At 43.3% G+C, this 23,725-nt stretch overlaps 1 protein-coding gene across 4 annotated transcripts in view; it reads right to left on the reverse strand.

Annotated features, from left to right (window-relative positions):
• LOC135921356 (collagen alpha-1(XVIII) chain-like) overlaps positions 1-23,725 on the reverse strand; it is an 840,088-nt gene that overhangs the window by 77,787 nt on the left and 738,576 nt on the right. For all 4 annotated transcript variants that reach the window (XM_065455691.1, XM_065455690.1, XM_065455689.1 and 1 more), the window contains 5 exons: positions 15,672-15,782; positions 13,393-13,414; positions 12,076-12,149; positions 7,546-7,608; positions 6,064-6,145 (listed from right to left, as the gene is read on the reverse strand). In XM_065455691.1, the coding sequence (XP_065311763.1) occupies positions 6,064-6,145; positions 7,546-7,608; positions 12,076-12,149; positions 13,393-13,414; positions 15,672-15,782 (352 nt within the window). The remainder of the gene's footprint in view (positions 1-6,063; positions 6,146-7,545; positions 7,609-12,075; positions 12,150-13,392; positions 13,415-15,671; positions 15,783-23,725) is intronic.

Consider the following 23,725-nt stretch of genomic DNA (forward strand, 5'->3'; position numbering starts at 1 on the left):
CACTCGGCTGGAGAACCTGGTATTTATGACCTGCACTTGTGTGGCCACACATAATTAAGGATATATAATTTTTTTAGGAGGGTTTCGGTACAGTGATAAAATGAAAGAAAAGACATTAAAAAGAAAGAAAAAATTGGAGGACGCTTAAGCTTCGCCTTCAAGAGTGGGACGCGACAGCGTTCCCGTCGACCCGCCAAGGGGTCGACAATGCGCTACGGCACAGCGATCACTTACGATGCGCCCCGCATCGGACTTAGCGCCCACCTATCACGCGGTGAGCGTCGAGCAACGCAGCGTTCGGCGCGGCAACGAAACGTGCGCCTGAGCGAACGGAACGAACCAAAGAACTCGGTGTCTCGGAGGGGAAACGATCTACGCCAGCCAAACGTCTTGATCGGCACGGGCAGGGAGAGAGATAGTGATCTAAACCGGGAGCACGGCGAAGCGTCGTCAGGGAGGGAGTCCCGCGACGCGCCTGGCAGCGGTCCCAATGCGCGCGCGGCGCGCCTCCTGTCGGGGCAGCGCCGTACATTGAGAGGAGGGGGTCTTCTGTGTTTGCCGCAAGATGGCTCTGCGTGTGCGGAAAGCGCAGAAGAAATGCAGCGGAAACGCACTTCGCAACTCGTGTAATTGTGACTTCTGTACGTTACATGTTCATAATTACCGATATACACCGCAGTATAACTTTCCACGGCTCGTTTCGAAGGCAACACCGCATTCACTAGAGGCGCGTTTGCACCGCTTGGAAGCATCGAACTCGTGGCTGAGTGGTAGCGTCTCCGTCTCACACTCCGGAGACCCTGGTTCGATTCCCACCGGGCCAATCTTGGAAGTTGCTTTTTATTTATGAAGCGCCTGCCGTGATTTATCGCTCACGGTCAACGCCGCAAACGCCGACACCGACGCCGACGACACCGGCTTTTCTGCGACACGAGCTCCTTAACGCTATCCCGTTAAAAAAGCAACACAACATGTGATTTGAACTCGTGACCCTTCAATGATGCCCGGAAAGGTAGCTCAGTTGGTTGGTTCGTCAAGCCACCGGTTACTTTCAAGCGCTATAGCTCCTGCTCCGAGCCTCATACTTATGTGGAAAGGGACTGATGATGTCCGCGACAGTCAGTCCACGACAGTGTGGTTGGAAGGCATAATTTCTTGGTAAAATGGCCGCCGGAGGAGCAGCGTGAACTCGAGTGGCTTTAGTGACTAGGAAAACTGCCTTAAAATATTTAGACTTGAGGGGAAGCTTCGTTAACAAACTATAACACGGCAATCAGCACTCGAGTATAGTTATATTCCTAATAATAATTGTAAATATTCATCTCAGCTATAGGATCTAATGCGCGCGCTGTTGCTTTGTCTCTGCGTGTAGTAGTTAAGAGAGCCAGTTTAAGGGCGGAGAAGAGGGAAAGAAAGGAAAGTCTCTGAAGCAAACTTGCAGCGCCGTGGTTTTAAAGCGCAGCCGCGGTAAAGAAACGGAAGGCGATATAAGCGTGCGTGGCCATGATACGCACACGACAAACTGCCTTAAAATATTTAGACTTGAGGGAAAGCTTCGTTAACAAACCATAACACGGCAATCAGCACTCGAATATGACGAGAGAAATTATTGAGACGTGCAAAATTCCCTTGAAATAAATCTGCTTTGCGAGGCAAATGCTTCTATGTATTGAACCTCTTGAAAGATGAGGGGGGAAATATGCGCTAACCGACAGGGCATCGTCAGCACGAGACCACCAACAGGCACCTTACGGAGATGTGGATAGCTTCGCGGCCGGAACGAAGCCTCCCCTCTCTGCCGGTCAAGAGTGGAAAACGCGCTTTCCAATCGCTCAAGGTTGCGCCGGCAAAATATAGCTCTAGCGTCTAGGAAAAGCTTAAACAGGTGCGAGGGCGGCACCCATAGCGTGGGAAGCTAGCCGCCAGAATAGCTATCTCAAGTACTGCTGCTGGCGAGCGCGAAATGCCTTCGTGTAATTATAATAACCCTATTAGGACTTGTTTCAAAGAAAAAAAAAAGAAAACGGCTCAGAAGGCTATACTACGAGAGCTATGACTGATACTTTTCTATATCATCTATTCATCTCATCTATGGGATCGCATGGGCGCGCTGTTGCTTTGTCTCTGCGTGTAGTAGTTAAGAGAGCCAGTTTAAGGGCGGAGAAGAAGGAAGGAGAGGAAAGCGATATTGCAGTGCCGTGGTTTTAAAGCGCAACCGTAATAGGGAAACGGAAGGCGATATAAGCATGCGTGTCCATGATACGCACACGACAAACTGCCTTACAATATTTAGACTTCAGGGGAAGCTTCGTTAACGAACTATAACACGGCAATCAGCACTCGAATATAGTTATACCCCTAATAATAATTGTAAATACTCATTTCAGCTATAGGATCTAATGCGCGTGCTGTTGCTTTGTCTCTGCGTGTAGTAGTTAAGAGAGCCAGTTTGAGGGCGGAGAAGAGGGAAGGAAAGGAAAGTCTCTGACGGAAACTTGCAGCGCCGTGGTTTTAAAGCGCAACCGTGGTAGGGAAACGGAAGGCGATATAAGCATGCGTGTCCATGATACGCACACGAGAAACTGCCTTACAATATTTAGACTTCAGGGGAAGCTTCGTTAACGAACTATAACACGGCAATCAGCACTCGAATATAGTTATACCCCTCATAATAATTGTAAATATTCATCTCCGCTGTAGGATCTAATGCGCGTGCTGTTGCTTTGTCTCTGCGTGTAGTAGTTAAGAGAGCCAGTTTAAGGGCGAAGAGGGAAGGAAAGGAAAGTCTCTGAAGCATACTTGCAGCGCCGTGGTTTTAAAGCGCAACCGTGGTAGAGAAACGGAAGGCGATATAAGCGTGCGTGGCCATGATACGCACACGACAAACTGCCTTAAAATATTTAGACTTGAGGGAAAGCTTCGTTAACAAACTATAACACTGCAATCAGCACTCGAATACGACGAGAGAAATTATTGAGACGTGGAAAATTCCCTTGAAATAAATCTGGTTTGCGAGACAAATGCTTGTATGTATTGAACCTCTTAAAAGATGAGGGGGGAAATATGCGCTCACCGAGAGGGCATCGTCAGCACGAGACCACCACCAGGCACCTTACGGAGATGTGGAGAGCTTCGCGGCCGGAACGAAGCCTCCCCTTTCCGCCGGCCAAGAGTGGAAAACGCGCTTTGCGATCGCTCAAGGTTGCGCGGGCATAGTATAGCTCTAGCGTCTAGGAAAAGCTTAAACAGGTGCGAGGGCGGCACGCATAGCGTGGGAAGCTAGCCGCCAGAATAGCTATCTCAAGTAGTGCTGCTGGCGAGGGCGAAATACCTTCGTGTAATTATAAGAACCCTAATAGGACTTCTTTCAAAGAAAAAAAAGAAAAGAAAAAAAGGAAACGGCTCAGAAGGCTATACTACTAGAGCTATGAATGATACTTTTCTATACATATGTATTCATCTCATCTGTGGGATCGCATGCGTGCGCTGTTGCTTTGTCTCTGCGTGTAGTAGTTAAGAGAGCCAGTTTAAGGGCGGAGAAGAAGGAAGGAGAGGAAAGCGATATTGCAGCGCCGTGGTTTTAAAGCGCAACCGTGGTAGGGGAACGGAAGGCGATATAAGCGTGCGTGGCCATCATACGCACACGACAAACTGCCTTAAAATATTTAGACTTGAGGGAAAGCTTCGTTAACAAACCATAACACGGCAATCAGCACTCGAATACGACGAGAGAAATTATTGAGACGTGGAAAATTCCCTTGAAATAAATCTGGTTTGCGAGAGAAATGCTTGTATGTATTGAACCTCTTAAAAGATGAGGGGGGAAATATGCGCTCACCGAGAGGGCATCGTCAGCACGAGACCACCAACAGGCACCTTACGGAGATGTGGAGAGCTTCGCGGCTGGAACGAAGCCTCCCCTCTCCGCCGGCCAAGAGTGTAAAACGCGCTTTCCGATCGCTCAAGGTTGCGCGGGCATAGTATAGCTCTAGCGTCTAGGAAATGATAGATCGAACGCTACCTAAATGTACTCACTGCCACAGATATCTGCAATCAATGCCATGATTTATTCTTTTCTCTTTCTTTTTTGAGTGTGGTTTTCTTTGCTTTATTCCTCGGGGTTTGCGCGTCTGCCGGGCATGTTTCCCCCTGAGTACCCGGAGGCCATGTTTAAATAAACTGAGCTGTTCCCGGAGACTGCAATCCAATGTCACGCGGAAAAGTCTCCGCAATCGCGGCGTCGCTGGGGCATTTGGGTGGGGGAACCTAGGTAAGGCTAAACAACAGCAGAAAACTGAGGAGGGGGGGAGGTTCTTAGACTGTGTGCTATTTTCATCTGCGCCATGGGACCGAAGCAAATTTTCAAAGTCGAGAACACTGTAACGGCGGGAAGACACGTACTTGCTATAGTGCCAGATGTGGTAGCGAGCACGAACAGCCGCATGGCGTTATCGCGAAGCCAGATGGCAAAAAAATTAAGCAGACTCACCTCCAATTGACAACTATGTATTGCGAAGCATACTTGCTTTGGTAGAGAATGTTTGTGATGAATCATATAAGTGTTTTGCAGCGGACGGTTGCTATTCTTGCGACGTGCGGATCGTATGGCTCTGCATCTCTGTGTATATATATGTATGGGCACATAGCCAGTGACACATACGCAGTGGCAATGAGTACGTGCGCCTCTAGAAACCCGCAGTCATCCAAGGTGGAGAGATCACAATGCGCGTCTGTAGAGCATTATGGATGCAACATGAGCAGAGCGGGACTACACTCGAGCAGACCCTAGCACTATTACAAGTGAAACCTCAAATCTAAAGGAAGAGGTGCCCGGCCTTTAATGCAAAGCACGTTTTCAAGAGGCGCAACTATACAACGATTATTTGCGTAGCTTTACGCACTTTCTTTCAGTAGGCAAATCATTTAATGCGGGCAGAAGTCATGTTGAATGACTACGCAAACCATGGTTTCCTTCTCTTTACTGGCTGCGTTTGTTAGAGCGCTATCTTTGGGATCGGCCCACGAAGGCGGCCAGATACACTACAAAAGCTGCGTTGACTCGGACAGGAAATGCTTCGCCTTGGAACTTTTGATATGGTGAAAAACGTGAACAGTTGCTTTTGCGTTGTTCAAATAAAATTGCAGGCATTATTTGTCTCTTTCTTCGGCATATAATTTTTGTTTCAGCAATGCTTCGCTTAACGTAGGTTTCAAGAAAGGACTTTATTTGTCGTATTCTTTTTTTAATCGGGCTGGAGGGAAGGAAGATAACTAACGGCCCTGAGTCTGAAACTACTTGCGAACGCATGTCCTGCGTACGGTGCTACTGATCGGTGATTGGGGGGCTTTTGCTCATCAAAAGCCGGTACAGAAGCACGTTGACGAACTTGCGCTCCCAACGTACAATTATAGCGTGCCTTGATAAAGCCTCTGTATTCTCGGCGGCGCGGAGTTGTGACGCCATCCAGCATGCTCTTGGAGATAGACGGCTGTTGCCTCCAAGATTTAAATGCCATTTTTTGCCTTTTTTGCCGTCGCCTTTTGCGGGACAACACATATGACACACAGGACGCTTTATACAAGATGATACTAACCAGAACAAAAACTATCCATACCTTTCAATTGCAAGTAAAATTGGGCGGGTCATTGCAGGTCTCTGAGGCCCATACGATAAGCAAGAAACTTAGACAAAAGGGTTTATGAACGAGAGCAGGCACTGTAACTTGCTCTTGCTCGTGCAATTACTCACCTAATTATGTATGCAACTTTCATCCGCAGCACACTGTTAACAGAACACAGCCTCCACTATTGCTTGTCTTTCACCTCGTTGCCGGCTTAAGATTGAATCGCGCACAGTAGCGTGGATAGGAGAGGAACGAGAGCTGTACTGCGTTTCCTCATTACTTTCAGTAAAAGGTTGAGGGGCGAAGGGGAGTTGCGAAAAGAAAGCTGACAGGATGGATGCTGAGTGGCGACCAAGACATATGTTTGCTTTTAACATTATTCGCGTCACTTCTGGCATAACTGTGAAAAGTGCACGTGCAGATAGGTGAATATCCATACCTCTCGTGTTGATCGTGTTAGAAGTGTCGGACCAATGACTCAACCCAGGGGGTCCGGGTGGCCCTGGGGGTCCCTGTTCTCCCTGCAAAGTCAGAGTATCTGTGTAAAGGCGCCACAGATAAATTGAATGACGTAAACTATTTGGATGTCTGCGTTTGTTCCAAAAGTCAAACCTTTAACGGTGTTTGTTCCATCTCGACATTTAATTTAAAGCGACACAGGGAAAATGCCAACACAATTTACGCGCCTATGCCACCTCATGGTCTCATAGGCGCTTAACTCTTGCTTTGCCGTTGACGACAGTTGACGACACTATTACAGTAAGCCCATCGTTACCGCATTATTACAGGTATTTTATAAGCAGATGTGAATTTGTTAAGTCAACAGTAACTTAAGTGACAATTTCAAGCTGTAAATAACGAAGAGGATATGGGGGACCAAGGGGCTCAATATTTTCTTCATAGCAACCGCATGAAGTCTACAAGACAATGAAGCCACGGAAAGTACACGGAAAATTGACCGTGTTTTTTAGATGAAATGTTGGAATATAAAAGTAAATAAAGTAGAATAAAAGACAACTTGACGCGAGTGAGTGCCAACTCTACAACCTCCGCACGACACGATTGATGCCGTACCAATTCAGCTACTGCAGCAGCCATCCCAACGTCCACTATCTTGACCATTTATGTATGTGCACTATGCTTGTATAGAATATTACGTGATTCAAGCAATTAAATTTACTGTAAAACTGTGGAGTATATCACCCTTGCAATGGTAGCCAGTATTCCAGGCCTAATCTGCAACGTTCTGTGGAAAATATAAGCCCCGATCCCCGCTTGAATACTCACGACGTGTTTCGTCTAAGGTTAGAGGCATCTGTAAATCGGTGTGTGCACCGTAGTTTCGACATCATGCATCCGTGACAAAACATACACCTGTATTTTGCAATCTAGCATGAATTTTTTTTCTAGAATCGATTACGCTCATTAAAGCGGTGAAATGCGGACTGAAAACGTCATAGCGCTGGCTTGGGCTAGGTTCGCTTCCTTATGGCAGAAGTGTAACGACAAAGGAAGTCTACATGTCACAGCTTAGCTATTGCCAAGACTCGCGTTGACTAAGGAGAAGTCAATAATAACGAGCTCCCGCGTAAGCTGCCGAGAAGCTTGAGGCACGATTGCCCGTGATGTGACATCGTGGTAAAATTTTTCTTTGCTTTGTCTTCTTTTACATTCCTTAGTCCTTGCAGTTTACTTGTTGTTTAGCCGATCCTTCAGTGGTCTATTTTCTCACTGTAATATCATTTCATAAACAATAACGACACTCAGATGTATCCATCTCGAAGCAGCGGTTTACGACAGATGGCGCATGCGCATTTCTGAAAGCACATATATACCCCTCTATCACCGAATTCAGCTGCAGGTTGCACTGACTCATGAAAGTAGCACCGTGAAGTTATTTAGGCAGACGATGACGGCATACCTTTTCTCCACGGACTGATCCATAACCTGGAGGTCCAGGCGGTCCACTTTCACCCCTGTCGCCCTGAAAAAGCACGGCCGTTGTAAAAAACTGGCGATTTGTTTGGTCAAGCAGCGGCAAGATTTTGGCCAGGAAAGATAAAACGTCACCAATTGTGCACATTCGCAGTGAGCGTGATCTAGAAAGAATTAACTAGTTTGCGTCAACTGCGCATATTTTTTCTGGTATTCAGTGCTTTTGCTATGGCTGTGTCCCCACAAAAGGGTAATAATGCATTTCACCTTCCTAAAAACCATTTCACGTGTTTTCCCCTGAATGTGCGGTCCCTGAGAAACACGAAGGATTAACTGTCAGTTTTCTTAAATGAATTTGCTTTCAATTTCGATGTGATAATGTTTACAGAGACATGGTGTTCTGCAAATACTGAAATTTTCAACCGCGGAGGTTATGAAAGCTTCTTTCTTAATAGGCAACATAAAAAAAGCAAGGTGTGGGTTTAGAAGTTCTCGTGAAACATGAGCTAGAATGCGAAATAGATACCGAGTTTCCCATAATATCCGAGGACATAAAATGTATGAAATTATTATCGTGCGTATGTATTTTCACTGTCATGTATCGGCCACCGAAGGCACAAATCCAACATTTCATCGAATACCTTGAAAAGCTTCTAAATTATGTTAATTCCAAAAACGCGAAACTAATCCTTCGCGGATACCTAAATATTGATATCTCAAAATCTTGCCGCACTAAAGAAACACTCTTTTCGGCAGTAGAGTCATTTGGTCACGCTGTCATAACAGATACGGCAACGCGGGTTACATCCCACACAGAGACTCTCGTCGACCTCTTTATTACAAATATTCATACCGAAAGTTTGACAACTGGTGCCCTGAATTGTGATATCAGCGACCACTTGCCAATTTATTGGTTTATCAGGGCTGAAGATAAGCTTACATATGCGCAAATGAACGATCGAAAGACGGTACAAAATGTCGATCCTACTGCTTTAAACGCCTTCTACGCATGCCTTGAAAGTAAAACATGGACTGACGTTTACCATTATTGACGGCCGACGCCGCAATCGAGGTTTTCATTGCTGCTTTTAAACGTATCTATTTCGAACATTTTAAGGAAAAAATACTGCGGAAATGTAACAAAACCCGGAAACCGTGGATCAACCGCGAGTGCCTGCGTAGAATAAAAAGGGAGCAAGATTGTTACAAAAAGTTTTTAAGACCAGATCACCAGAGGATCTCGATATTTATAAAAAAATATCGTAATAAGCTTATCACCTTTTTAAAAAAATGAAAAGCGCTCTTTTCTTCACGATCAGTTTAGTAAAGAGCAATATAGGGACAGTGCGCAAATGTGGAATCAGCTCAACAGTCTGCTAAATCGCACACCAGTCTCGCCAACAGTCACGGAGTTAAACCATCATGGACGTCGTATTGAGGGATTCGAGCTTGCTGAACAATTTAATACGTTTGTCAGAGATGTTGTGTCAGGTACGCAAAGGTCAGATAGGTCTAAACATGCCATAAATAGCAACTCATCTAGCATGTATTTCCAACCAACTATAGAGGCCAAAATATGTGCCATATTTAATTCAGTTAAAAGCAGCAAAGCACGTGATATCCATGGTATAGAGATAGCTCCAGTTAAACACGTGGTTGAAATAACAGCCCCAATATTGGCTTATGTATATAACTTATCAATATCTTCAGGTTGCTTTCCAAAACTGATGCAAGTAGCTAAAGTCAGCATGCGTTTTAAAAGTGGTGACAGAAATGACATAGCTAACTTTAGGCCAATTTCGATTCTACCCATTTTTTCCAAGGCCTAGAAAAGATAATTTATACACGACTAATGAAGTTTTGCATGAAATTTAACTTGATTACTGCATCGCAGTATGGCTTCCTATCCAACAGGTCCACAGACACAGCTCTTCTAAAGCAAAAAGAATTAATTCTTGAGTCCATTAAAAACAAAGAATTGTGCATCGGTGTATTTGTAGATTACTCCAAGGCGTTCGATCGGATCAACCATGAAATACTTTTGGAAAAACTGGAAGTATATGGTATTCGTGGAATCACAGCCCTCCTCCTAAAATCTTACCTACAATATCGATGCCAGCTCGTGGCGATAAGAAACCACGTGCCCACTTACCAGAATATCACCACAGGAGTGCCTCAGGGAAGTATCCTGGGCCCATTATTGTTTTCGCTATATATTGATGATATAACAACTATTAGCAACGACCCGAGTTATATTTTGTATGCAGATGACACAAGCCTTCTATTTAAAAGCAGCGACATGCAGCACATGATCTTGGTTATTAACGAAACTATGGAAAAGCTTAGTACATGGAGCGCTGCAAATTCCAAAAAAACAAAAGCTGTGTTATTCCATGCGCGTCAAAGTTCGCTTATTGTAAAACCAGTGATAAAGTTCGACAACTGCAACATTGAAATAGTTGATACTGTAAAAACGCTAGGAATACTTTTCAATAAAAACATGAGCTGGAATCCTCACGTTAGCTTAGTTATGTCTCGCCTAAACAGGTGTGTTGGTGTTCTAGCAAAATTTTGCTCATACCTTCCCGCATCCGTAAAATTGTTAATTTATAACACACTCTTCTTATCCCATCTTAACTATTGTTTCTTGGTTTGGGGAAATACCACATCGTCCAACACTAGCAAACTGCATGCGCTACAGAAGAAGACATTACGTCATATCGCTAGTGCTGATTACAATGCGCACACTGCTGAACTGTTTCGTCAGTTTAAAATTGTTCCCGTGCCCAAACATTCCGAGTATTTTCTATGCATAAGATACAAAAAATCTATATATAGCTGCGAGCATTCATTTCCTAGCATATCATTGCGGAAAACGAACGCCATTATATATCCATTCCGCAGTAAAGAATATGCACGTGCCATTTTGTCGTACTGAGCATGGGCGGCAAATGTTACGTCATGCACTTGCAGTTCTGTTGAACAGACTAATTTTCTAAGACATTCATATGGAAATGTGCAGCATACGTAACATACGAGAGTTTTTCATTCCATGATGTCAGTACTCTTTTTCCACTGCTGTTAGTATTTTTTATGTATTTATGTTTACTGTCAAGCTGTTCGTATTATATTACATTGTATTACACTAGAGGTTGACCTCAAAAGATAAACAATTAAAATGCTTTGTTAATGTATGTTGTAGCTCTTATTGTATGCCTTGTATATTTGGCGCTCGGTCGCCTCTCAAGTGAATTGATTTTCCCTTTTTGCCCGTGCATTCCCGCATTGTGATGATGCAAATAAATCTCAACTTCAACTTCAACTTGAAAGCGCTAATGACCTGCTGACTTTGCTCGCACTATGTCGAGAGTGAGGCACGAGACTCCGAACTGCAGATCATGGCTAGCTCAGAATATTTCTAGGAGCACCGGCCACATCTTAATGGATCGTTGTTGAATGTAGTTCATTCATATCAAGAACGATTAATGAGCTATTTCTCTCTCTCTCTCTGCATTCAACAATCCATGTTTGGAGGGTAAGAGTACCATGCATACAAAGTAACTTGTTAGCAAAAAGTAAATAGCTAAATGAATAGTCTCATAACGCCTATCGGCAATTAAACTTATCAGTCAAGTGCGACGCACAAGAGTGACGCACAAGAGCGAAAGTACCGCACACCTCATTTCCCAATTTTCTTAGAAAAATAAACACCAAATCACCGAAGAAATTAAGGCAGCATAGCCCGTATGAATAGCGGTTGTTTAGGAATGTCAATAGTTAACATCGAGAAATGTAGCGAGCCTACATGAGCCACATAAACTTTTGCTAAAACTACCATTGGGTTCTTTGATGAACGTTTGAAAACTTTAACTTTACTACCAAGAACTCACATAGTGGATTCTAATTAATATTATTATTATTAATTAGTGTGCTGATTATATAACGGCTTAACATACGGTAATGTCAATAAAGAGTGTCAGTCAGCTGAAACCATATTTTTATTTGAATAGCCGACGACACGAAGGTCATCTCTGATTTCAATGCTCTTGTTCACAGTAGCCATTAACAATGTATTGCTAATTAACTTTCCCATTAGTAATCTTGTAATTCCTACATTTCGATTGGTGAGTTGCAGTCTGTGATATTATGAGGCTATCTCATTTCGTGAACTTTACTAAGGTATGACGTGCTTTGCATCTCCATAAAATGGAGCCTTGCAACACACCAACTCCGCAGCAAGAATTACGCCAAAGATATGCCAGAAAATACTCGTACTAAGTCGCACACTTTAGGCAATCAGCAGTCAAGTTTTTAGCTATTTCAAAGGTACTGAAAGATTTCGAAGTTAATACACGGAAATTATGGTGGAATAAAACAGTGCCTGAAGTCCTAGCTATGATTCGTTCAAATGCCTCCTGTATGCAGGACTATACAAAGTATGCTTCCTGCAATGTCCGAGTGATGTATGAACCGAGTGAGATGAAGCGTAATGCATCAAAAGATCAGAAGCACTTGCCTTGAGCCCTGGGAATCCCATGGGTCCTCGGTCTCCTGGAGGCCCACGTGGACCAGGTTCGCCCTGTTCGTTCCCTAAGTAATGCGGCAAAAGACTCGTTTGAACGCCTTTCTTGCAAACATGTTCGTTAGTCACTACCCACACAAATATAAGTACACCTTTCTATATCTGAACATTCTTGCCTTTCACTAAGGCTCGGGAGAGCGGAAGGGGTGGGGGAGAGAAAAAGATGGGGAGCCTAAGCGAAGTTGTTGCGCCTCTTACGAATTTGTCAATCTTACGATGGCCAGTCGATGTGTTAAGTTTTGCTTGGTTCAGCGTTAAGCCTCATGGTTATTAAATTTATGAGTGTAAAAAATGCTCAACAAGATCGTACAAAAGATATTCCCGTTTACGGCGAAGGAAGTGTTCTCAATTAGCAAATCGACCATCCGTATATGAAACAAGTAATTCCGTAAGGGGGGGGGGGATCATACATCCACCCGTTTCATAGCAATTGATACAAAGGAAACCCATGCGGGTTCCTCGAAAGAAAAGCCTCAGAGTTGAAGGAAAATTCGTCCTGGTCTGGGACTCGAACCCGGGACCACCGCATATCCACGGCAGCCACTCTACCATCTGAGCTAACCAGGCGGCTAGCAGATGGCAGGGCGAAGTCGAATTTGTCGACAACGCGAAGCAAAGGCAAGTGTTTAACGTAGTAGTTCTGCGGAAACCCGCAAGGTGGAGAAAATTATTAAAGGGAAAATCATACATCCACCCGTTTCGTAACTATTGCTACAAGAGCTTTATTAGTTTTCTTCAATAATTATTTGCTTTAATAATTTTCTCCACCTTGCAGGTTTCCGCAAAGCTACTACGCCAAACACTTGCCTTTGCTTCGTGTTGTTCGACGAATTCGACTTCGCTCTGCCATCTGCTAGCCACCTAGTTAGCTCAGATGCTAAAGAGGCTGCCCCGGAAAGGCGGTGGTCCCGGGTTCGAGTCTCGGACCAGGGTGAATTTTTCTTCAACTCTGAGGATTTTCTTGTGAGGAGCTCGTATGGGGTTTCCTTTGTAACAATTGCTACGAAACGGGTGGATGTATGGTTTTACCTTTATTAATTTTCTCCACCTTGCGCGTTTCCGCAAAACTACTACCTCAAGTAATTCTGTCTTTGGTAATATGGGGTAGCATAAGCATATTTTTTCTGAAAATCACGCCGTACGTCATCTGCTTGCTTCGTTATTCGCCCATAATTAGATTACTTGGGAGAAACCTTGAAAAGCAGGCCAACGTGGATATTCTTATTGCAGCCACAAAGAAAAAATACTTGCTTGTCACGTATGTAAGGCCATCCTGTAAACAGAAGAAAAAAAAAGGAGACACAAGAGCGGAGAGTCAAAAAAGATTTTTTTCGTCATATGCGTGTGTACTACATGCAAACTAGAAAGCCAAATCACAGCCTATATAGTATATATGTATATATAGTATGTATGTTGGGAGCGACACTTTGTTTAGTGTATCATGCATACTGGTAACATAAACAGAACCGCGAGTAGAGGATATTGTTAAACAGAACATCTATAATACATGTTAAGCATGGGAAGAGCGTATAATCCCAGCGCGGGCACTTGTTAAACCTTCTATAGCCTCAAAAAATCGTGCTAGCACCTCAGTCACAGCATCGTCAAAGGCCTTGACGAATGTGACATCTCAAGGAAGCATCGCAGTTGGTTAAGACTTTTTCGTGTTTTATTTTTGCTGACAGTACAGTATGATGGCCCTTCTTTCTCTTCTGGTCCTCTTTCCCGCTCTTAGTAGGGGACTGCACATGCATTCAAATTCACAATAGGAGCACAATATAATGTAGCGGTCTTACAAAACTCCTCAGACAAGAAAAGCTAGCGATTACCGATGCTACTCTCTCTACTGTGAGCGCACACCTATAGTCACAATTGTTCACGAATGCGCAAGACTGCGAATGAAAAATTAAAATATTTAGTATCCTCAATGTGTATTCAGCAATGGACCAACGTATTGTACTCTTTAAGGGGGAGGAGTTGGGAGTGAACCAAACCAAGTGTGGAACCTGTTAATTTTGGAGTTGCGCGGCTGCAAATTATTTGATCTTTTTCGCAGTTTGCACATTAAGAAAGCCTATGCAGGCAAGCATGTGCAGACACAAGTAAAGCTACCACAGCCTACTAACTTTAGCCGAAAGGCTCAGCGCACACAGCGACAGGTTTACACACATCAGACCAATGAACACTCGACATAAAAAAAGATTAAACGCTTGTGGACCATTGAAGGCAGCGCTTACGGCTCTTAAAACCTAAACATCTGTCTGTCTGACCGCTTACCTTCGGTGTCCCTCATGCACGACATTTTGCTCAGCAACGATGATTGTGCGTAACAGATATCTATGTCCCTGACAAAAGGACCACCCGTCATCTTGGTTGAGCCTCTGTGTATAGATTCGCGGAGCTTCTGTTAGCTGAACCATTCCCATGTTGCATTTCTGCATCTTGCTGGAAACCTCCAACGAGCAGTGGTCTGCTCGAAGGTGCACGAGGTGCACTCATCTCCATCATGCTTAGATTATTCCTTTTTTTTAAAGGAGGACGTGACACAGGTCTGTTTCAAATTTGCATCTACATATCCTTTAGACCTCACGAACAATTCCTTTAATGTGTGCCAGCTAGCTCCATATCTCACACCGTAAATGGCCCTCATACTAGCTATACACGCGTATTATCAAGAGAGTCAATGTTGTTTCAGCGTCCACAGCTTGCACATAATTCTAAGGTGCGTGAAACCTCAGTTAACAGGAAAATTATAATGAAGTTTGAAAGAATAATATCAATCACACTGCCAAGCTATAATACGCATGTATCTATGGAGACACGCAGGCCGAGCCAACGCTGTTCTTCCGCATAGAAATCTCGCTGAAGTATACCATAATTATGAACATATGCAAGAAAAATAGGGAAAAATCGCACTGCGCTTACACTGGAAACAGTAATGAGAAAAAATATGGCGGGGAAGATGGAAAGCATTCTCAAAATGTATTGAAATGACTGTGTGACAAATGCTTTTTGTGGTTTGGGGCGAAATGTCATCCTATAAGGACATATGGGAGTTATGAAATTCTTTAACCTCCGCCCCTCCGCACCCGAGATATTTCTGAAGGCGAAATCGTTAATGATTATCGACGTGCACCATTATTATATTCGACGAAACCTTAAAACTACCATATGTATGACGTTTCCTTCTCGACTGGTAGTAACATCCGTGTTGAAATTGAACACTGATCGATGTATTTTCCATCCCATTTCCATACTGGAACAAAAGTTTATGGCAGTCATATAACTATGGTGATCATATAAGACGACCATATAGGGTTTAAGCACAATCAAACAGGGTATCACAGGGTATGACACATGTCAAAGAAGAACGATCTCTCGTATACACAGAAATACGCCGTATGCTATGAGCCGTCGGTTGCTCAACCTCTGAAACAAAGTAGCAGCCAACAAAATAACCGTACCGCGTCGGACGACATGAACATAAATACATTGTAGGGCAGGCCTGCAGTGCCAGCCTCAAAGCTTACCGCTCCCAGGAACGTGCCCAGCCCCGGTGGTCCCGGCTGGCCTGGCTCGCCCTTGGTTCCTTTCACCGATTCTCCGGGCTCTCCTTTGGGTCCAGGTGGTCCTTCGGCAACCTTCAGCCGTGACACATGCACATTGAGTCCGAAGTCGCCATCAAACCCAAATAAAAAAAATTGTACCGATCGCACGCAGTGTGGGAATCGAGATTATGCGAACCATTTCGCATGTACCGGACTAACCAGTATTGTTTGAAGCCCCGCAGACCGTTAGCAGGTGAACCAAGGTGTTTTGTGAAAAGTGAGTATAGTTGAGCTTGTGCGTCGCGAGAAAACATGTGTGCGACGACAGCAGCACGACAGCGACTACGTCGAAGACGATCGTGCGGCCGCGAAGGAACATCAACACGGGCCGCTCGACGTGAGCTTACTACATGACGGCAGTGGCGTTGTGGATGGGTAGTGGACAAAAGTAAGCGACAAAACACTTATTGAGACGGCATCAGCGACTACGCATAAATATTCAATTAAATCATGGGGTTTTGTCTGTTGAAACCACGATATGGTTATTAGGCACGCCGTAGTGGGAGGGACTGGATTAAATTAGAGCACCAGGGATTCGTTAACGCGCACCCAGTGCACAGCACAAGGGGGCACCAAAGGCACTACGCAACTACGGCGGATTGCAACTACGTGTTCTGCAATCGCACGTACTCAATGCCATTTCATGAGATGTATATTAAAGCGACGACGGCGTTTGTGCTTCGGTGAATAAAAGTTAAAACATCATCACTGCTCCGAGGAAATTTCTGGGAAAAGTGAGCCGGTCTCGGAGGTTGTCGAGTTCACGCATGACATAGCTTCTAACCTGGAAAAGGGATTTCAAATGGACGCTATGTTCATAGATTTTTCCAAAGCTATCGATACTGTACTTCACTCAAAACTACTGTCTAGTCTAAATGCCATTCTTAACAACCCTCTATTAGTGAACTGGATAGAGAGTTTTTTGTGCCACAGCTCTCAATTCGTAATCTTTCACTCGATCAATTCCTCGGTGGTGGATGTGTCATCAGGCGTCCTTCAAGGATCTGTCCTGGGCCCTGTTCTTTTGTGAGTATATATTAATGATTTACCACGCGAGATATCATCTAAAATCCGAATGTATGCAGACGACTGCGTATTGTATGACATCATTTGATCTCCCTTTGATCATGTTCGCCTTACTAAATCATTCGTCAGATTTTCCAAATGGTGTGAAACATGGCAAATGAATATTAACTTCCGCAAGACTGTTGTTATGTTCTTCTCAAATAAAGCTAGCGCGTTCTTTGTCAGCCACGGATTTAATGATAATTTAATTCAACGCGTTTCTGAATATATATATCTTGGTCTCACGTCCACCACTAACCTCTGCTGGTCAAAACGCATTGATTCCATTACGACTAAAGCTCTACAAAAACTCTGTTATTTACGTCGTACGCTGTCTAATTCTCCACGCGACAGTAAATTATTGTTATATAAAACTACTGTTGCCCCCAAACATGAGTATGGTAGTATCGTTTGGAATCCCTAGAAGCAGTACTAAATAGACAGAGTTGAGGGCGCCCAAAGGAAAGCCATAAGATTTATCTACCGACGTTATGACCACCAGTTCTCACCATCGTCAGTCATGTCCTCACTCAACCTAACATCTCTCGCCGAACAGCGACACGTTAATTCTTTAAAAATTTTTCAAGGCATTATTCCTTCGTCTTGTTGCCTCTTGAGTAATGCATATACTACCTTTGCAAAAATCTCCTCTAGTAGGAGACATCACGCGTTTAACATTACACCGTTTTTTTCACGCACTAATGCTTTTAAGTACAGGTTTTTCTCTAAAACAATTGAAATTTGGAATTCGCTTCTAGGAACCAACCTTTCCCTCCCATTAAACGAATTCTTGTCTGTGCTGCCTCAACATTGCGCTTAACTTTCTTTGTTTGTTCCTATTCTATTTCTTTTCTGTATTATATTGTATTATCCACTCCTGCTATAGCCCCACCAGGAGCTGCGGTATGTGGAAATAAAATAAATAAATAAATAAATTGTGCAGTCTACGACGGTGCTCAAAGGGCAAGTTCTCACATGGAAAGAAGACGACAAAGTGACACGTAACTCACGCGCCAAGTGTTTGAAAGAGCTGGCTGCCTTTGGCAGGAGAGAATTGTACGTGCGATCGTGGTCTACTGGTTAGAGCACCGGACTGCTGCGCTCGATGGCGGAGGTCCGATACCACCGTCGGTCGCCCATTATTTTCCTTTTAGTAAAGCGTGGCGACCCTGGAATCCAGCTACCTACTTACCGTAAAGTGCAAAGAATGCTTTGCGATAAAACGCAACCCTCCTGTCCTCCATCACACACTAACACTGTAGTGTAGTTAGGCACCATGGCACCAACGCGTCACAGGTCTACAAAAAGAAGCGGATCATTACAACAGTTTATGAAATCTGCTTGTCCCATCACTAAGCGATAGTAGGCATGATGAGTAGCCGAGCGTCTTCGTACGACTAATGCTTCTCTCACTGCATTTCTTTAAATAATTCTTCACGCCCTTTCACCCTGCGTAGGCTAGCGAACCGGATGCGCGTCTGATTGACCCCCCTTACGTTTCTTTTCCCCTCCCGGATCATTCTCCTCTACATATCATCCGCTCGCACGTCAAGTACGACGAACCAATTCATTGCATGTGCAATTCATTCACGTGTGCCTTTCATTGTGAGTAACACGTGTGGGGTAGCTACGTGCTAGATTAGTAGTGATTAAGAAAGGTGTAGCGACTAAGCTTGCAATAAACGAATGCCGACAACGTTTCCTTTCCGTAAAAGATAGCGCCATTACCACTAGACACAAGTTCAAGTTCAAGTTTATTCATCATCAACGATGTCAGTTTTACAAGAATTGTATGCAAAATTAGCACTACACAGGGAGTCCCATAGTTACAAACGGTCAGGGGGACTCCCATACATGAACAAAATGAAAAGAAAAACGATACAAATCAAGCATTGTTTACGGTGGCTTCACAGACAATTCGAAATAATGAGAAACAGCGCGAAAAAACAAGAATATAAAACTGTTTAGTAAGACACAAAAATGCGAAGAAGACTTCAGTATTGAACAAGCAATGCAAATGTACAGTACAATAAAAATAGGAGTAATGTAACATGTACAATTGCTAAGTCAATTATGATTACAATCACAAAAGCAGTGGTTAGGATGAAGAGAGTTTCTGCATAAAGTATTTCTTAACTTGATTCTTGAATATATGCTCTGTGGGGGATGATTTAATGGTATATGGAATAGAATTCTATAGTTTTATTCCCGCAAGTGTGGTAGCGAACATACCATGGTTTGTGCGCACTTTAGGCAAAAGACGATTATCGAGTTCAGAGAACCTATTAGTGTTAGTATTTACAAAAGTTTCAATAACAGAGCCATCTATGTGTGCAATATTACGAAATAAGTTATAGATCACGATCGTTAACTTTAATTGAAAGAGCTGACGAAGAGGATTAATGTTTAAACTGCAATAAAGTGGCATTGCATTCGATAGGAAGTGGCTGAAAGTCATGAGGCGAATCGCCTGATTCTGCAGGCGTTGAAGTTGGCTGAGGTGAGCGAGGTATGTGTTTCCCGAGGCTGATATGCAGTAAGATAAATGGCTGTGAATGTGTGCCTGATAAAGGGAATGGATAATGTGTTCCTGAAAATATGAGTGGGTTTTGATTATGGCGCGTATTCCAAACGATATCTTACGCACAAGTGACTGCGCATGAAGATTGAATTTCAGATGCCTGTCTAAAACTACGCCAAGAAACTTAGTGCTATCAGATATTGGTAATAAGCTGTTTTAAAGACACACCGATATAGAGTTCGAAATTAGTGTCGGGAAGGAATGAAAAACCATAAAAACCGTTTTTAGTGGATTGATGCGCAACATGTTCTTTTGACACCAGGAAGTTATGTTATGCAGATCAATGTTAACATTTCGCTTTAGCTCGTCGACATTGTTAGCACAAGTAAAAATAGTCGTGTCATCTGCATATAATATACAGTCCGTAGTGGTCAGAACATTAGGTAGGTCGTTAATAACTAGCAGAAACACCAGCGGCATAAGGATCGAGCCCTGAGGAACGCCTTGATATGTGCTCTTAGCAGATGAGAGCTTGCCGTCAATCTGAACAACTTGAGTACGATTAGTTAGGTAGCGAAAAATAAGTAAAGTGGTGGGCCAGTTATGCCGTAAGATTCATGTTTATGTATTAGAATTTTGTGATTAATGGTGTCAAAGGCTTAAATCTGTAAATACACTTCCAACCAGCAAGCCTTGGTCGATAGCCTTCCTGACTTTATCGGTGAAGGTTAGAAGCGCAAGCTCAGTTGAGCAACCCTGCCGAAAGCCATACTGTTTCGGTGATAGTAGAATAAATTTTGCTAGGTAAGATGATAAACGTGTATGAACTAGTTCAATGATTTTACTGAAAAATGAAAGAATACAAATAGGCTTGTAGTTATTCAGAATTTCACGATTGCCTTTTTTGTAAGCAGGTGTTATTTAGCAACTTTCACAGAACTAGGAAATATCCCTGCTTTAAACATTTTATTGACGATATCTGCTATGATAGGAGACAGTTCATTAGAAACTAACTTCATACGAGATATGTGAATGGAGTCTAGGCCAGGTCCAGTAGAGCTAAGCGAAGATATAACATGAAGGACTTCCTTTGCATTCGTAGCTGGCAAGTAGAAAGAATGAAGATGACGAAGCAATGTCGGTAATGGCCTAAGAGAAAAAAAAACTACACTTGAATATTTGTTCTGAGAGTGTCCGTGGTCTTATAATTTTAGTTCGTGAAAGAAATATTGTGACTCAACTGAATTGCGCGGAAACGTATATACATATATAGTATACAGTACAATTTTGTTAAATGAAACTCCAGTGAAACAGAGAAATACGTTTCAATTAACAGGAGATCCGTTAACTGATAACAATGCGCAGATGCACAACACAGTGTCGCACACACTTTTCATAATGCTGGAAGAATGTTGAGCACCAAGGAGTCAATGTGGTAGCCAACTTCTACAAAAAAAAACTGAGGAAATGACAACTTGCTTTAGCACTGCTATAACAAAATTTATTCTGGAACTGGTACAGTCACCAGCCGATAATTTGGACTCGCCGGGGACCGCCTACAGGTCCAGATAAACGGAAGTCCGAAATAACGGACTTGGCAGTAAATAAATGCCTTTATCGTCCAAGTACCCAACAAACAGAAAACAAAGAATAGGCAAAGAAGAAAGCTTGTCGAACGCATTGCTTGCTACACGCACATATGCTTGCTTGCGACCTGGTCAGTACATGCGTAACATCGACAACTTGCAGCCGAGCCAGACAATGAGCGTCGTGAGCTCCTTCAAATTACTTTTGGGGTCAATGGTGTCGCGCGGCACTGTTCGTATTTTGCCAGCCAAGAGTGAAGAACAAAAATATAAATAAATAACAGCGTAAGTACTAGCAAACTTAAAACTATTGAATAGAATGTTCCAGGAATTTCATTTGTTTAAATAATATTCTCTGATAAGCCGGGTAACTGGCAAAAAATTAAATGATGTGGTTTTACGTGCCAAAATCACGATATTATTATGAAGCACGCCATAGTGGGCGCTGCGGAAATTTGGACCACCTGGGGCTCTTTAACGCGCACCTAAATCTAATACACGGGTTTTCTCGCACTTCGCGCCCACCGTCTAAATGCAGTTGGTAAACAAATATTATCCTTGTGGCTGACGACTAATGATTTCGGAACGCCTGTTCACACTCTGAACCTCTTAATCGTGCATTGAAAGTTTTCTTTAACAGGCTGGCCAAGTTTAGCTGAAACACCCGCGAGATAATTAAACGATTTCTTCCGGATTGCTTTTATCACAGAGGCATACACCTGAAAATTATCCGAAGTAGTAATTAGAGACGTATTTATGCAAATTAGATAAAATCTTTAACAAAAAGAGGCATGCGATTGATCCCACTGGAGGATTTGATACGGGTCATTGCAAGAGCAGGTAATCGTTTGCAGTAATGCAAAACTTTGACATTAATAAATTTTGCAGCGCAGTCGATCTGGGCCCACTTCACACAGCAGAATGAAACTGAACTGCCCAAGAGCGCAACTGTCACGCCTTTAGTAGACGCCGATGAGTAAGGGGATTGCTTCTGCCTCTCCGTCGGGTGAGCATGAAGCGAGCGAGATCTCGGCTTGATAAGGGCGCTAGCTAATCACCAACTTGAGTCATTTTCAATTGTATGCCCCTATGGTAAAAACCATCCAGGGCAATTAGCTCATCTATGATACCAGAAAAATTTATCTAGTTTGCACAACGCGACTGCTAACAATAGACTGTTCGTTCCATCCTCGTATCACGTAGACCATGTTTTAACTTGTTTGACCCGGTTAGTTGCAAAACCTTGCATTTATTTTTTTATTTTGACGTTCTTTGTAAGGAAAGTTCTAAGAGTGTTTTTTTTATTTCTTTTTTCATTATGCTCAAATTCAATAAATGACTGTCCCGCTCCAGTCAATTCATATGTGCTCAGAGCAGATATTGCTTTAGAAGCATTTTTTATGCAAACTCACTTGGCAGCAGTGCTGGGTTTAGGAACGCACTTTTGTCTCGTAATTGTATTCAGTTGGACGTTACACGAGTGACGGGATGAACACAAATTCCGAGGAGAGGATTAACTTCAAGCTTTTCCTTAGTCTGGGGAAAACACATAGTTAGACATGGAATATGATTCAACCCGATTATGCTGACGAGACATTATCTAGAAGCAGCGTCTTCAAATGGCACCAAAGGTTTCAGGAGGGCAGATATTTGGTGCAAGACGATGACGCAGTCAGCGCCGCCTGACATCAGATACCACTGCAAATGCACAACGTCTGAGGCAGCTACTGCATGGAGATCGCCGTCCTACTATGCTCATGATACCCAAAGATCTGAAAATAACCAGCGGTACGTGTCAACAGATCGTACGCAACCATTTAGCAAAATGGAAACTGAATGCAAAAAAAATATTGTCCTTCACACACTGACAGACGAGCAGAAAGAAACAAGACCCACTATTCCTGCTGAACTTCTGAAAAGGGCTCGAAGTGATGCAATATTTGTGTTAAGTATCAGTATCTGAGATGAAAGTTTTTGTTATAAGTATGACATGCAAAGGTGAGGACAAAGTGTGGGATAGCGGTCTCATGGTTCACCCTGCAAAATTTACAAAAAGTGAAACAATAACCGTCGGGAAAACGACAGTGTTGTTCACCTCTTTTGATGCTAAAAGATTGGTGCGCATTATGAATTACTGACTCAAGGGCGCACAGGAAAATAAAATTTCGACATTGATGTGTTGAAAATTCACAGAAGTTAAATTTCGTGCAAGAATTCTTGTGCACAAGCAGTAACATCCACCTCAAGTCGAAAACAGAGAAAAACGAAGTGGAAAGTTTCTAAGCAGATGATATGCAAACATTGCAGAAAGTCAATCAGCATAAAATTTACTTGCAATGCGGAGCTGTCTTCAAAGAACGTGTAAAGCTTCAAAACTATTCTGCTGCATAAGTAGTGCCTTGGAACTCTTGCGACCTTCTTCCTGTCGGTGGGCTTTCTTGGCTGTACTGCGACGACAAGATTTTGTTTCACCTGTCAGTGCTTAATTCATTATTTTGATTCGTCTGTGGTCTCAGTCGTTGCTCAGTTCTATCACCTCCGGATGTGCAAGGACGCCTAAATCCTGAAAAACGTCCTCGAAGTCTTTACTGAACAACATTGTTGGAATAGAAGTGGCCATTCGCACAACAGTGCGCGAAGCAAATCTTGCTTTCGCAACTACGACCCTGCCTTTACTTTTTTTTGGCTATCCACTCTTTAATCACGAAAATGATGACTGTGCAATCAACCAAAAGGAGGCCTTTTCTGCTCTTTAGGGTAAAAGGAATAGCGAAAGAGGCGTGTGATGTCGAATCGCGTAGTTC

This window comes from Dermacentor albipictus, unplaced genomic scaffold (genome assembly GCF_038994185.2).
Source record: "Dermacentor albipictus isolate Rhodes 1998 colony unplaced genomic scaffold, USDA_Dalb.pri_finalv2 scaffold_12, whole genome shotgun sequence".
NCBI classification, from domain to species: Eukaryota; Metazoa; Arthropoda; class Arachnida; order Ixodida; family Ixodidae; genus Dermacentor; species Dermacentor albipictus.